The 14,037-nt window shown below is 35.3% G+C and overlaps 1 protein-coding gene across 10 annotated transcripts in view; it reads right to left on the bottom strand.

Moving 5' to 3' along the window:
* CACNB2 (calcium voltage-gated channel auxiliary subunit beta 2) overlaps positions 1 to 14,037 on the bottom strand; it is a 257,249-nt gene that overhangs the window by 27,256 nt on the left and 215,956 nt on the right. For 9 of the 10 annotated variants that reach the window (XM_042802216.1, XM_042802218.1, XM_042802219.1 and 6 more), the window contains 4 exons: positions 13,071 to 13,193; positions 8,549 to 8,685; positions 6,678 to 6,754; positions 2,681 to 2,814 (listed from right to left, as the gene is read on the bottom strand). In XM_042802216.1, coding sequence (XP_042658150.1) covers positions 2,681 to 2,814; positions 6,678 to 6,754; positions 8,549 to 8,685; positions 13,071 to 13,193 — 471 coding nt within the window. Of the gene's footprint in view, positions 1 to 2,515; positions 2,536 to 2,680; positions 2,815 to 6,677; positions 6,755 to 8,548; positions 8,686 to 13,070; positions 13,194 to 14,037 lie in introns of all 10 variants that reach the window. The other variant, XM_042802220.1, reaches the window with a different exon arrangement.

The following is a 14,037-nucleotide window of genomic DNA, read 5'->3' as shown; positions in this document are numbered from 1 at the left end:
ATATTGCCTGCATTGAACATTTTTATATTGTTATCAAAATTAAATATAAACAAATTAAGCTGGGTTTATTTCTTTAATAAATGGCTATTTAATATATAGCACCAAGAATGAGTCTTATCAGAAGAGTTTTTGTTTGTAAGGGAGGGTTTGGTTTATCTTTGTCTTGGGGAAAAAATGATTGAAATCCAAACCCAGGAATGTGTGGGTGATATGGAAAAAGGTATATCAGATCTATTTTTCAAATGCCTACATAGTACAAATACATCAGTCAAGATCACAGAATAATCATTGTTCGTTGTTTCAGTACTCAACGTATCCCAAGGTGTTTCACAGTAACATTAAAATAAGTATATACATTCCGAAACACAAAAACACAAAGACAGACATTAATACAGTGACAGCACAAAATGCTACACAAGCAACAGTCTAAAGCAGTCTAAAACATGGAAAATATTTGCGAATGTTTTGCAACATAATTTATCTTATTTTTTGTTACCTGTAGCTTCACCAGATAATTAGTAACATAAGAATGAATACCAGTGCCCGAGGCATCATAAGCATGTGAAATGAATTTATTTTACACAATGCAAAATCTGCCTCAAGACATTTCAAAGCAAAACCTTGCAATTATGCTGTGCCAGTATCAAAATGCAGTCCTCCACTGTTCTTGCTAATATTACAAATAATCTGATAAGCATGTTAGAGATAGTTCCTAAGAAAAATTCATTACAGATGTGTAAGTGCTTATAGCATAAGTGTCCTGATGCAACAGATCTTTGTCTTAAAGTGGCTGACTCAACCAAAAGCATTCATGCTAGAAGTTAACCGACTATTTAAAAATTAGGGAAAGCACAGAAATCACCTTATTTGATGGAATATGCGCTATTTTTAAAATCTGTTGAAATAGGCATTTTTTTTTCTCTAATCTCTACAGCTTGAAGTAAAAAAACTGTCAGAAAACTGAGTACAAGTTATCAAATGGAAGCATTAAAGTTCTTTAATTTAGCATTAGAGAGTCTAATATTTTATAAGGAACTGGCACTGAGCTATACAGCTTTCACTTGCAGATTCAAGTTCAGATATGAACTCAGAATAAAAACTAGCATAGTTTTGACCACCTGGCTTTTGCTCTGTGGTTCGACTATGCAGATTAGTTTGGGGTGCCCATCCATCATTTACTGTAAATGTCGCTATTACAAAACCCACTATAACCAGTAAGGATTCTGAATTGGAAGAAAAGAGGCACCACAGAATAAAGAAAGAGATGGGACTAGCCACCATCCAGGTCCGAGATGGTTTATCTAGAAGCTGCATCTCTGAAAGATGCTCATGCAGACAGCATCCAATACACATCAACATGTCTTATTCTTCCTTAGCATTTATATTTAGTTATAAATATGATTAAGTAAGAAATTACTAAGAAACCATACACTGCTGTTGATTTCCATAATAGGCTGTGAATGATACGGTACTTAACAGACTCTACTGAAGCAAATACTGGTGACTTTGGAAATGAGACGAATCTAGTATTATTTCAAAAAGTTCAAGAAGAAAAGAGAGAGAAAAAAAGTTTTATATACTAAACATGAGAGCATCCACATCATGGGCAACAGTGTCACTTGGCACTGTTTATAAGCACTATAACAGTCTGTTACCTGTTGATTTAAGTGAGTTGTTAAAATCAAATGAGTAAGAGCTATGAAGATTAAAGATTTAAATACAAAAAAAAAAAGTAGAATGTGGTATTTCACTGCATAGTTTTGCTGCTACTTAATGTTTTGACAACTTATTCCAGGAAAGATCTTAGAAATGTATTACAGTTTGCTGCAACTGGGTAACAGTTGCATAATTCTGTAGTTATCTGGGTTATCTACGGAGAGACATTGGCTCTCCCGGGAACCACCAGTACAATTTCCAATAGTTGAGATACTAAAAAAGTCTCACTGAAGGATGGCAAGAACATTTGGCTGATAATTTATACATGACAACAGGAAAAACTCAAAGTAAACTGTCAAAACAAGTCTATGGTTTTCCACTCGTCTTGTTTACCTGCAGATTTTGCACCTACTGAATGCTGAAGTTTAAATACTGACTAAATTAAAAATATGGTGGTTTTGACTATTTGTTTTCTAAGTACAATCTGAGTATCTGATTAGATTCCAATAATGATTTCAATAGACTAAGTTACAAGGAAAAATAAAACTTGAGAAAGACAGAGGTAGAAAGAATAAGCATGCACTAAAGAGGTGCAATATATGGATTGTTAGAATTAAATTTCTTGAACTTTTAGAAGGTCTTCTAAGTGTATCTTATTATTCCATCAAAAAGGATAAGTACTGTAGCAGAGTTTCACAGATGCACTGAACTTGGTACTGTTTGTTTTCTTGTACTGAATCCACTAACAGCTCGATACATGTCTTCCTTAATTCTAGAACAACTGCATTGTTAATCTGGGGTAATAATGCTAATGATGCCAGTGGCAGGATAAACACAGGTAATGTTGATATAAACTTACCGATTTCTGCTTCTGCTTAGCTACAGCAGCATGGAAAAGAAACAAAGAACAACAAAGCATGCATGTTATTGGCTTGTCAAAGGACGCAGACAATTAACAGGACTAGAAATATGACGCAGTGCAGGTGAGCAGGTGGACAGATGGGAGCTTGGAAGTCGGTGTTACCTTCTTAAAGAAGGGCATTCTTTTCTCTTTGGAGTGGGGTGATGTTACACTGTTTGCACTGGGTTTGGGGGAGCGATGGTTTGCTGGAATATCATTTTCTTCTGCATCTAAGCCAGTGGCATCTATGTCTATAGCTATATACAGACAAACAATTCAGAATTATCAGATGACAGGGAAAGTAAAGATAGGTTAAAAAGGAAATAACAGGTAAAGGAAAATAAAACTGTCCAGAGTAATAAATAAATAAATAAAAATTTAAAAATCGACCATGAGTACAAAACACAATAAAACAAAGGGAAAAATTTAAAGGTGCATTACATTAGGATTAGAAGACAGAAGGTAATCTGTAACAGCTACTATAACATTTTCCTCTGATCCACCTTTCCACAGCTACATCAGACATACACAGAATTACTCTTACAAAACAGAGCAATGGCCAAGTTCGTTCCTGTTACACCAGTGTAAATCCAAGCTAGTTCACTGGGATAAGACTTTCACCAATGTAAACAGAACTTGGCCAACAACATTTGAAGTATTTTATAGCAATGAACATTAATTCAAAATGGGCATCATCAACTGAAATTTGAAATGTCACTAGTGTGTCTATAGGAAATTATGAAACAGAAGAAAATACACTTCTGAAGACAAAATCAGCCTGATAGTAGTACAATGGTATCTACATTTATCTCAGGGTGGACTAAAATTGGTATGTTTAACCATTTTAACTAAAAATGCACAGTAGTTGTAAGATACATTAATTAGAAATAATAAAAACAGACCCACTAATAGTGAAACCTAAAAAGAATGGGTAGCAGAAGAGAGGAAATTGATCCCAGCTTGTCTCAGGACCTTGATCCTGTTGTAAAGAGCAAGGATGTAGCCAGGGCAAAATGGAAGTGAATACAGTAAACCACTGCTGTTCAATCTCTGCCCCAAAAGATTATACAGCACATGATGCTTATACCATAAATATAAAATATTTAACTCTTCAGCAAGTAACAACAGTTTAAGCAAAAATCATTATAGACTCTGAAATAAATGTATTTTCAAAATGCAAAGCCATGTCTTCCTGAATGCTGAGTCCAACAGACACCTGCTAATTACATCCTAAACAAAACAAAAACAAAGCAATCAAAAAAAAGCTTTCTTGTTTACAATGCTCAACCCTGATCTTAAATAACATATTAAGTTGGTCTTCAAAAAGCAAGTACACACAGAAAAGTGATCCACAAACATTCTGTACATCATCACCCTTGCATGTAAAGATCTTACCCACCTCTTGACACACTCTGGTAACACAAGCTTACCTTGCCGTGCCATTACGTCAAACTGAATCAAAATCTAAGTGGATCTATAAGCAGTATCGTTTGCATTGACTTTATGCAAACCCATAATTAATAAATTCAAACTATTATGAAACCACTGTAGTGACCTGCTTTCAGCTGCTTGATGAGTGAGACATCAACTAATACCACGGCATGTGCTATTAAATTATGCAACAAATAAATATCTCTGCCAAGCCCCCATGCAGCTATTGATTTAAGAGACACTAGGGACACTGATCTCTTCTGTTTGAGTAAATTATTAATATGGCTACTGATATACAATTATTATTTTCCCATTTGATTTATCCACCCATCTAATGCCATGATGCCTGACAATCCTTGAGTTACAGAACCGTGCCTTTGAGCCTGTCCTTGCCAGGAAAGCCTGTGAGTAGATCTGCACCTTGATTCTGCACTCCTGCTCCTAAAAACAGCCACAGAAATCACATAACATTTTCTTCTAGCAACACTGTTCCTTCATCCTCTTCACAAGTATAAAAAGAACATATTATCTTTTCTTGAATACAGGCCAGAATAGATGCTATAAATCACTCATAATAAGGCATATTAAAACTCCTTCAGTTCTATGTTCAACTAAAATTGTCGGTAAAGTTAAGTTTTTCATGTAGAAAAGAAACACAGCATTTGATCAACTAGATATCAATATCTCATTTTTTCATTCTCAGTCTTCACACTATGTAACATCTTCCATGATAGTTCTTTTACTGTTAATTATCTTTAGATCATTGGGTTTTTTTTCAAAGTAATTTTCACCATTATCCTCATGCTGTTTGGTAGCCCATGAGGACTGTATGGATTGATTATATATAGAGAGATAATATTGATTATTTAAATGGATATGAGCCTCCTTTTGTTTTTCACTGATTCTTCATCTTGTTTGTTATTTTTTATCAAAAAATTAAGTTAATTTATTCAGTTAAAATCTCTTCAACTCATTAAATAATTTATCTGTTTGTCATTTATTATACTTTCAAAAAGAGGAGGCCTGGGAATAATAATTGAACTGTACTTCAAAGTCACTTGAGCTCTTGTGTTAGTCACAAACTATGCCTTTTTCACCCTGCTTGGGATGTCTTAAGCAAAAAAAATATACTGCAGACCCAAAGTCTTAAGATCATGGAATAAGATAATGTGCACTATTCATAAATATTCTCCAAATCTTCAATGTAACTGAATAACCTTTACGAGATTTCATTCTTTCTCCAGAAATCCATGTTTCTGAAAACTACTGTCTGAAGAAACAATTCAATGCAATGACAATTACAGATGGCTAGAAATCAGTCAGTTGGTAACCTAAGTATGCTATCTGCTCTCTTAACTCTAAATTCTGTGTAACATTCTGGAAATTTCATATGTACTGATTTCCAAGTGTGTTTAGGATAGAAAAGAATATTATAGCATTTCAGATGCTCTAAATATAAAATTGCAACATCGGACCATGGACACTTTTACTGCAAAAATGCACTGTTGAAAAAGTGGGCCTTAACAGTACATATGACAGTTTAAAGCCATAGTAAAATAAAAAATTAAGGTGTGTTCTACAGACTTGTGATGAACATATATTAGCAAACTAAAAATATATTTTCCACAAAAAAAGAGGGGCAGGGAACTTAAGTGAAATTTTGATAAACAAACTGCAACTGTCATGACGTTAGTTGTTACAAACAAATTCATGGTTTCACAAGACAGACAGATATATTTTTCAATTAATTTAATCAAATGAAGCTACTACCATAACTTGACTGAATTCCTCTCTTGCTCTCTTAATGTCCATGCAAATACTTTAAAATCTTCGGGTTCATTTTAAGATGCCTGCTCTGTAGGCCAGGCTCCAAATAAACAAATATGATTGGAAAATAGATGTTTTTGCCTCAGTAGACAAGGCACTAGCAACATTAATTAATATTTTCTGATTTTGGATATTCAAAATGTACATTTTCTCTCTCGGGAAAATATAAATCGTTCAGCACTGCAGCAGCTGAATTTAGAAGGTTTGGTGGTTTTTTTTGGTAATCTTCTATGTTTTTTTCAAGGAGCTAATGCCAGCTTCCTCCATCAACTCACCATGTATTTGCTTCATACCTCTTGAATCCAACCTAACTAAAGTTAAATCTGTCCCTTGATGCTCTAAACACAAACGTGTATTTGTGAGAAATTTGTCACAAGAGGCAAAAGATATCCAGTATGCTAGAATTATGTGAAGCACATCCTCATTGTCAGAACTGTGAAACTATAAGTTCCTGTTATAAAATAATGCCATTCTTGATGCTACTGCAGAAAGCTCTTGGGAATTTTTATTCTTATTGCTGCTTTTTATCCTGTACAAGAAGGTATTTCTTATTCACCAGACCAAACCTCTAACTGTCCTGCTGAAACACAGTCTCATCATTTTATCATGTCTTTGCTATAAAACATCATGGTAAAAGCAAAGAGGAAATTTTGTGCATTGTTAACAGTCCTATCATTGCCTGAACTCGCCGGCATTGACTCCATTACTTCAAACCAATCCAAACCATCCTTACAGGGAAATGCAGCCACCCAACCTTATACCTATGAAGTACACGGAATAAGAAAAACAGGACTAAATGTATACAAATTTTAACAGATTAGGTGCATGAGTCCGTAAACTGAAGGGTTCGTGACCTACTCACCAGATGATGGAGGCGTCGATTTTCTGGAACTAGGAACGATGTCACCCAAACTGGATGAAGAGTTTCCTCCTGATTTACTGGAGTAAAGCAACAAATTAGTTTGAAGTTTCATAGATTTTTCAGTATTTATTCTAGTTTATTTATTACCTGCCTTCTAAATATGCTGCTAGCCAAGAGACAAGCAGTACTTCTGGCAGTGGTATAAAATACATACCTTACACAAAATGCCCACATATTTTGAGGACTGAGGACCTACAAACATGAATCATGCTCTTTGTTCTGCTGTGCAACTTCATTCTGCTGCATATGCTCTCACTACTTCATGACCTTAATGCAATCCAATTATTAATATGACTACTGATATACAATTGTTAATATTGCTGCTCATTACTACAACTAATTCTTAAGCCAGTGAGCATATCTGTTTATTTAACAGAAGAGTTATTGATAGCCCTCTAATGAAAATGATAGTGTGTTTGCCTAATATCTTTTTAATTTAATGAAAGTACAAATTCTTTTGCTGTCTCAATACAAGGTAGCATTTAGGAAGAAAAAGCCTCTCAAATGAAGATAAAGAAGTCTAGGTTTTTATCAAGTTCTGCTTTGTGAAAACCTACTCAAGTTGTGAAAATGAAATAATATTTTTAGTCACTTTATTTCCATTACCGTAATGAGAAAAGAACTGGAAAGAATGTAAGAAAGGCTATTTCACTCTTCAAATAATTCATGTGCTAGTACTAGTTTCCACTTTCTCCATCTTAAAATATTAATAAGCACTAAGTAAATGCATTTGCAGTGTAGGACAGTGTTATCTCCAGTGAGAAGTTGTGGAGAATGGAAGCCTTTACAATTTGGAAAGGGACCGAATCACTGGGTCAGATTCAGCTGTATCAGAAGCGTCATGAGAGCAGTAAGGAACCCAACGTCCTCCTGCCGAGGATGGCACACCCGTAGGTAGGCAAGGCACTCCAGGGCTGGTGAATGCAGCGCTGCAGCACCCTGGTCTCCTAGCGCAGACATGCTCTTCAAACACTGCTGCCCTTCCTTTTGAAGCGGGCAAGCCCTTCTGGCTTCCCAAATGCTTCCCAGCCGTTTTCTCAATTTCAGGTCCATCCCACTCAGACATACTGGAAATATTTGTTTCCTATATACCCAAAGGGAAGCAAGGGGCATTTGCTTCCATATGTGTTAATGTTTACTGGAAAACTACTTTATTAAGAACTCTACAGCAAAGATGACATTATTACCATCTTGCCGTACTGTTCAATACATTTAGATAATGAATCTTTATTTTTATGTAACGATGGCTGCAGTCAGAGACAACAAATGACTTGACATGAAACTTCCATCATAAAATGCAGTATTCATAAAAGCTGTATTTGCAGGAAAGGAACTTGACAAGACCAGAACATTTTTTTTCCCTAAGAGCTAATTAACAGGCACTTGCTTCAACTTATAAATAAATTAATATTAACATTTTCTGTAATTTCTAAAACCAGATTTAAAAGTGTTTAGAAATTGCAGGATCATGATACCAAGAAACAAATGCTAAAGAATTTAGGAAGATCAATTTTTAAGTAAAAACTTGCACTTCCACATAGTAAATGCACTAACTGCAATATATATTTGCAAATATCTTATGAAAATAAAATGGAATAATAGCCATTGTAGGCCACCACAGACCACCAGTCTAAATATCTACATCTTCTCTTAAATGACAATGACATTAATTATATAAATAATTATTTCTACCTCCATTGATTCAAAATGTTTGTAGCTGCCAATTACAACAATTAAACAGAGCTATAGCATACACAGCATTAACTTTCAAGTTGTGTCACAACCAATTACACTATTTATGTTGTTATTACCTGGAGTAGAATTTTCCTTGTTTTGCCTTTTGTTCATGCTGCAGCCTCATGTTTTCTAGTTTGACTGGGCTTGGTATGAATCCTATTTCACAGCCTTCTTTTACCAATCGTCCTATCCACCAGTCATTATTAAATTTCTACAGATAAAAAAAAAAAAAAAAAAAAGTCATGTACTAAGAAATTACTGTATATGGGATCATTTTGTTATTATTTTTAATTTGCAGCTAGGCCATTTTATGTAATTCTTCCCTGCAGTTAATCACTGTACTATGCAATTATGGCAATGAAGAATTGTGGTAATATTCAGAAATACATGAAAATAATTATATCTTGGAAATTATTAAAATGCTACAGTACTTAAGCAGAAACCTTCCTTCACAGACTTCATGATTCTCCCTGGCTGTTATTTCCACCTGTTTTACCATCTTTATTTTCTTCTGCTTCACATTCTTTTCCCCTCATACATGCGAGCTGCTTTTCTTCTCCCAGACGTTTCTTCTTGTTGGACACCAGAGACTTCTTCTGATCTGCTTCTACCCACTGCAACAATTTTTACAGCTCTGTAATAATCTATTTTTTTTATTCCATTATATTCAGTTCTCTACTTAAAATAAAAAATACTACTTCTCAAACTCCCCTAACTCTCTGAACTCACTAAAATCTTCTGAAATATGACTACGTTCTGCTGTTTATATATGCTCTACCGCATACAGCTCATGGGATTTGCATCTTAAACATACAATGATAGATACACACAGAATGGATATATTTGGATAACTAAAACCTTACAATTGTACATATGCGTAAGATAGTCCAATTAACTGAATTTCAGCTATATGAAATATGAGATAATGACTACTCTAATAATTTTTATTCATATACACACAGGAGTTTTTGTTTGTTTGTTTTGCAGAGGTTTGTAGAACAGAAATATTTGCTTTTTCCTTTATTATTTATTCACTATTTTTGGATGAGATAGGTCACTTATGTATGTCCCCAAATGCAATAATCTAGCTGTTCCATGGGAATAACTACTGTCAAATATGAATTTTGGATAATTTGGATTATTTATGACACTGTAAGAGAACATCCGAATGGGAACAGAAGTTGCCTTCTTGAATCTGAAGCTATGAATGTAGTGCATCATTAACTATTTAATGTAATTTTAACAAGTGTACAGTTACGAGTAAAACATGTAAAAAGTGTGGGTTCCCATAAGAAGGAATTAATTTCACCAAGAATGCAATGTTGGTGGATCAATTATACACAACCTAAATCACAGTAATATCTTTAATTTTGGCTACTAAAGAAATGTTGTGATGCTTGAAACCAACTTTAAGATATTAAGCTAACAAAAAATAAAGATTTACATAAACACACTTTTATGCTCATAAAATATAAAGGGATCTGTAACATTCATCCAATGAGATGCCTTTATGAGTACGAATACCAACATATAATAGGGAGCTAATCCAGAATGGCAGTTTCTCAAAGCTGTATTAGACTGAAACTTATCACTAAAATATTAACCTTTCATTGCAAAATGCTAACTAAAGATACGCATGTGCATTTAAAATACATTGTAGGACAATATAGATGGAGGAAGACTATAGCAATTGAGTCAATGGAGGTTGCCATTATATGGATCTGCTCTATGGTATACATGATGTCTGCAGCAGTAGTATCATTAACTTGGTAAAAGGAAGAAACTGATAACTAAAAAACACCATTAAATTAAAATCTGAACTGCCACTGTTTTTATGCTGTCCTACAGTACAACAGACTACACAACAACATCAATTTTATTATAACTGATAGAAATGCTAAATCAGTAGGAATTTTTTTATCATACAAAAATAAAAGCCTGTGGAACTCACTCCATCAAAGTCTCAAAGATAAATGCTGGGTTGGTATATGAAAAGGAGGATAAGATACTTCTCTAAGTAAATAATACTGCACATTATACTTTCTAATTTTAAAAAGCAATAGCAGAAATCTTGGTAGCGGAGTGTCCAGCTCTCAAGATGCTGGCTCAGGTGTGTGATTCTCTGCAATTTACCTGTGCTTGGAGTGCCAAGGGAAACACAAAGACTAATTAAATGCAAAGCAGAATTATGGCCATGCATGAAAGCTTCAAAAGATTCATGAGTGACTATGATGCAGCACATGTTTCTTCATGAAGAAAGCACTCCTTAATCTTTATATATACTGAGTTTTAATGAATGTAACCTAATAATGAAAATAAATTTCCCTCATACTCAATCACTGCGGTACTTTTCACTATTGCCCATGTACATCTTGAACTGAGGTTTTCCTTGTTTGAGTCCTCTCAGCGGCACAAACTGGAGAACACTCCTCATAGACAAGAAGAGGACAGCATTGATCCAATACAACATTACTATGCAGACAAAAGTTATCAGAGATTAATTTACATTTCTTTATTTCTCGCAAGCCATTAAGTGTAAGATATAAAAGTAACACTGCATTTTATAGTCAAATATGGTTTTTACTTTTCATCTGCATAAGTAATTAAAGTTTGGACACTTCAGTTCTCCTAGCATTAACTATAGAGAGCACCAAAATTACTGAATGAGCAAAAACTGATGGGATATAAAGTCCTGTAGAATGAGCAGGGCACAACCATGGAAGATGGAGGAGGAGGACATGGCTGTGCAGGAAAGAGCTGCTGCTCCCTCCTGAAGAGGTTCAACCCACCCAGATGCAACAGACTCTGCTAAATGTAGGACCAGAGCGTCCAAGTCCAAATCCGACTCCTTGCAGGTCCCTTCCCACCTCTTCATCCTGGTGCTGTACCTGGTCCAGGCACAGGGTCCCTTCCACAATCCAGCTCTGGCCTAGCACAGCTAGACAGTCAACTTTCCTTAACTGCTTAGGGAGAAAACCAGGTATTTTTAAAGGCAATTAGCACAGAGTGGCTGTTCTATTACAATTGAATCTACAAGAACATTTTAATCTGTTTTTCCATTCCTCAGTGCTATATGCAGCCACGGACAATTTAACAACTCATCTGAGCTAAGCTTCCTTTCAAGCCGTTTCTGGAGATCCAGAAAAGTTCAGGAAACTTTTTCTTCCTCATTTTGTCCCATGCATATTTACATCTGAGTCTAAGTTGTGCTGTGAGGAAAAAAGCATAAATTCTAGCAGAAAATCTGCAAATACTGTGTTTCAGGTTCATATGGAAACAGGGGAAATACTTAACGTGAGGTCTGAGATTACAAGCTTATTCAAAATGCAGATGGAATAGATGACTCTACAAAATCATTCCATCTAACAAAACTGAGCTCTATTTTCCAGTGCTTCCATACTCACTGGAGAATGCTGACAGTTTTCTTTTGTCAGGATGCTGTGCCTGCTCATCTCTACTTTTGTCACAAGACAGAGCAGAGCAATTATTTGGTACTATCATCAGACAGAAAATGTATTTCCTTCATTACCTACAGTTTGAATCCAAATTATCCCTCTTTGTGTGTTTAATATATATGGAAAATGATGATCATTAGTCATCAGTATGAGGGCACTATAAACCCATTTGTGTTTCTTTAGTTTCTGTCCACTGTATTTCTACCTGTGTATTAGGAAAGTTTCTTGCTTCTGCAAAGCACCTGCACTAGCAGAATTATTGTGCATCATCAATCATAACTACTGAGTGATTTTTCAATAATCTAAAATGGGGTAAAGATATAATTTGAAATGCATGGCCAAGTTGCTCTCATCCTTAAGCTAACTTTCTAGTTCTTCTGCTATAAATTTCCATTTCCAGATGGATCATTTTTTGACAAAACACAATGGAATATGACCAGAAGCTGGGAAATCTTGTAAAATGAGGAAAACATTCAGAAGGGAGCAGCGGGCTGCTAAGGAGGGTCTGTATAGGAAAGTTACCAAGTTATTTGCTTTGGATTGTCTTGCAAGGAGCAGAGAAAAAAAATGGCTTTAGCCTTTTGTAAGAATTTAAAATTTTCAAAGCCAAACTACAGGAAAAGAAAACCAATGCAGTAAATGCAAAGCACCTTTTTAGACAGTTGCAAAGTGCATCTTGAAATATCACATCATGTAACTGTTAACAAAATATTGTCTGTGCCAGGGAAGTAACTTCAGTGAAAAAAATGAGACCTGAGGACTTTGGGGTTAACTGAGATTCAGTCACGTAAATAAAAGAGAATCAACCCTTGGCTGTTGAATCACAATGAACCCTCAGAGTATTAGAACTGTAAAACCCAGAAATATTATATCCTTGAACAGGCAGATGTACATTTTTAAAGCTCTAAATAAGCGAATTTTACTAGAGAAGAAAAGCACTTAATTGTAAGGAATTTGTGCCATTGCTTTTATAAGAACAGTATTTCAAAGAACATTAATTTCTTTATACACAGTTAGCTTATTTATATAAGATTTGTATAGTGATTTGACAATATGAAGTGTAATCTTAATGTTAAGAAATAGTAGCACTATTACTCAAATAGACCCTTAAGGAGAGATTCACTTCTCTAGTTTTACTTACTTCTTTAACATGAAGAAAATCTTTAGCTTCAAATGAGATGGCCATGCCTGGGACCGGAACATCGTCATCGTGAGCTGCACTGTATCCAACATTTGTCCGAACTGCAAATGCAACAGGTTTTGTCTGCAAAACAAGAGATAAATAGCATGAAGATTTCCCTTGCAAACACATACAAATGTACAAACATATACACAGAAGATGATTTTGATAAATTATCTTTTTAAAATCATAAAAATTGCAGAGAACTCTCAAAGCATCCATCTAAAACATCACGAAGCATTACATTTACTTACCTCAGTTATTAATTTCAACACATTTGATAGAATACAAGATTTTTTTTTTCTAGCTACTAGTGCTCTGAATTGATTTGGGGTAAGTCAAGTTACTAATGAGAAATCCTAAAGCAGTTGGCAAGCCATATACTATGCTCAGCTTTCAGTTCTGCTGCCATGCTTGCACAGAGCTATGGCGGAGCATGTGCCAGCCCCCAAGCAGTCTTCAGGGAAATCACAAATTAGGAGGAGCAGTGTCAGCAGCTGCCAGTGCCCTCTAAGTAAGATATCTCACTGCAGAGCCATTTCTAAGAGTGCAGTAATGTGCCCTTAGATCACCAGGTCATTACCAAACCCCAGCCACAGAGAGATTTGCTGGTTCCCATAATTCATACTACAACTTATACTGGTAGTCGATATCAGTGAGTTACAGGATTTTCACAAGTTTAATTTTCAAGAAGCAGTTGCAGGAAGAGTCATACTGGTGCTGAACACTGTTCTGCCTGTACAGGTATGGGCAAGTAGGTAGTAAAAGCTGACATGCAGCTCAGCCCAGCCTACAGCTCTAGAGGGCTTTCTTTTCTCAGAGGTACAAACAGAATACAGGAGAACAATCTTTATTATGGTTTATTCTGTGCCAAACAACACCTTGAGCTTGCTCTCCCACCAAGTTATCACACAGCGTCCCTGGGACC

The sequence above is a fragment of the Tyto alba genome, unplaced genomic scaffold (genome assembly GCF_018691265.1).
Source record: "Tyto alba isolate M040663 unplaced genomic scaffold, T.alba_DEE_v4.0 Super-Scaffold_38, whole genome shotgun sequence".
Lineage (NCBI taxonomy): Eukaryota > Metazoa > Chordata > Aves > Strigiformes > Tytonidae > Tyto > Tyto alba.
This window is presented reverse-complemented; position numbering and strand designations above follow the sequence as displayed.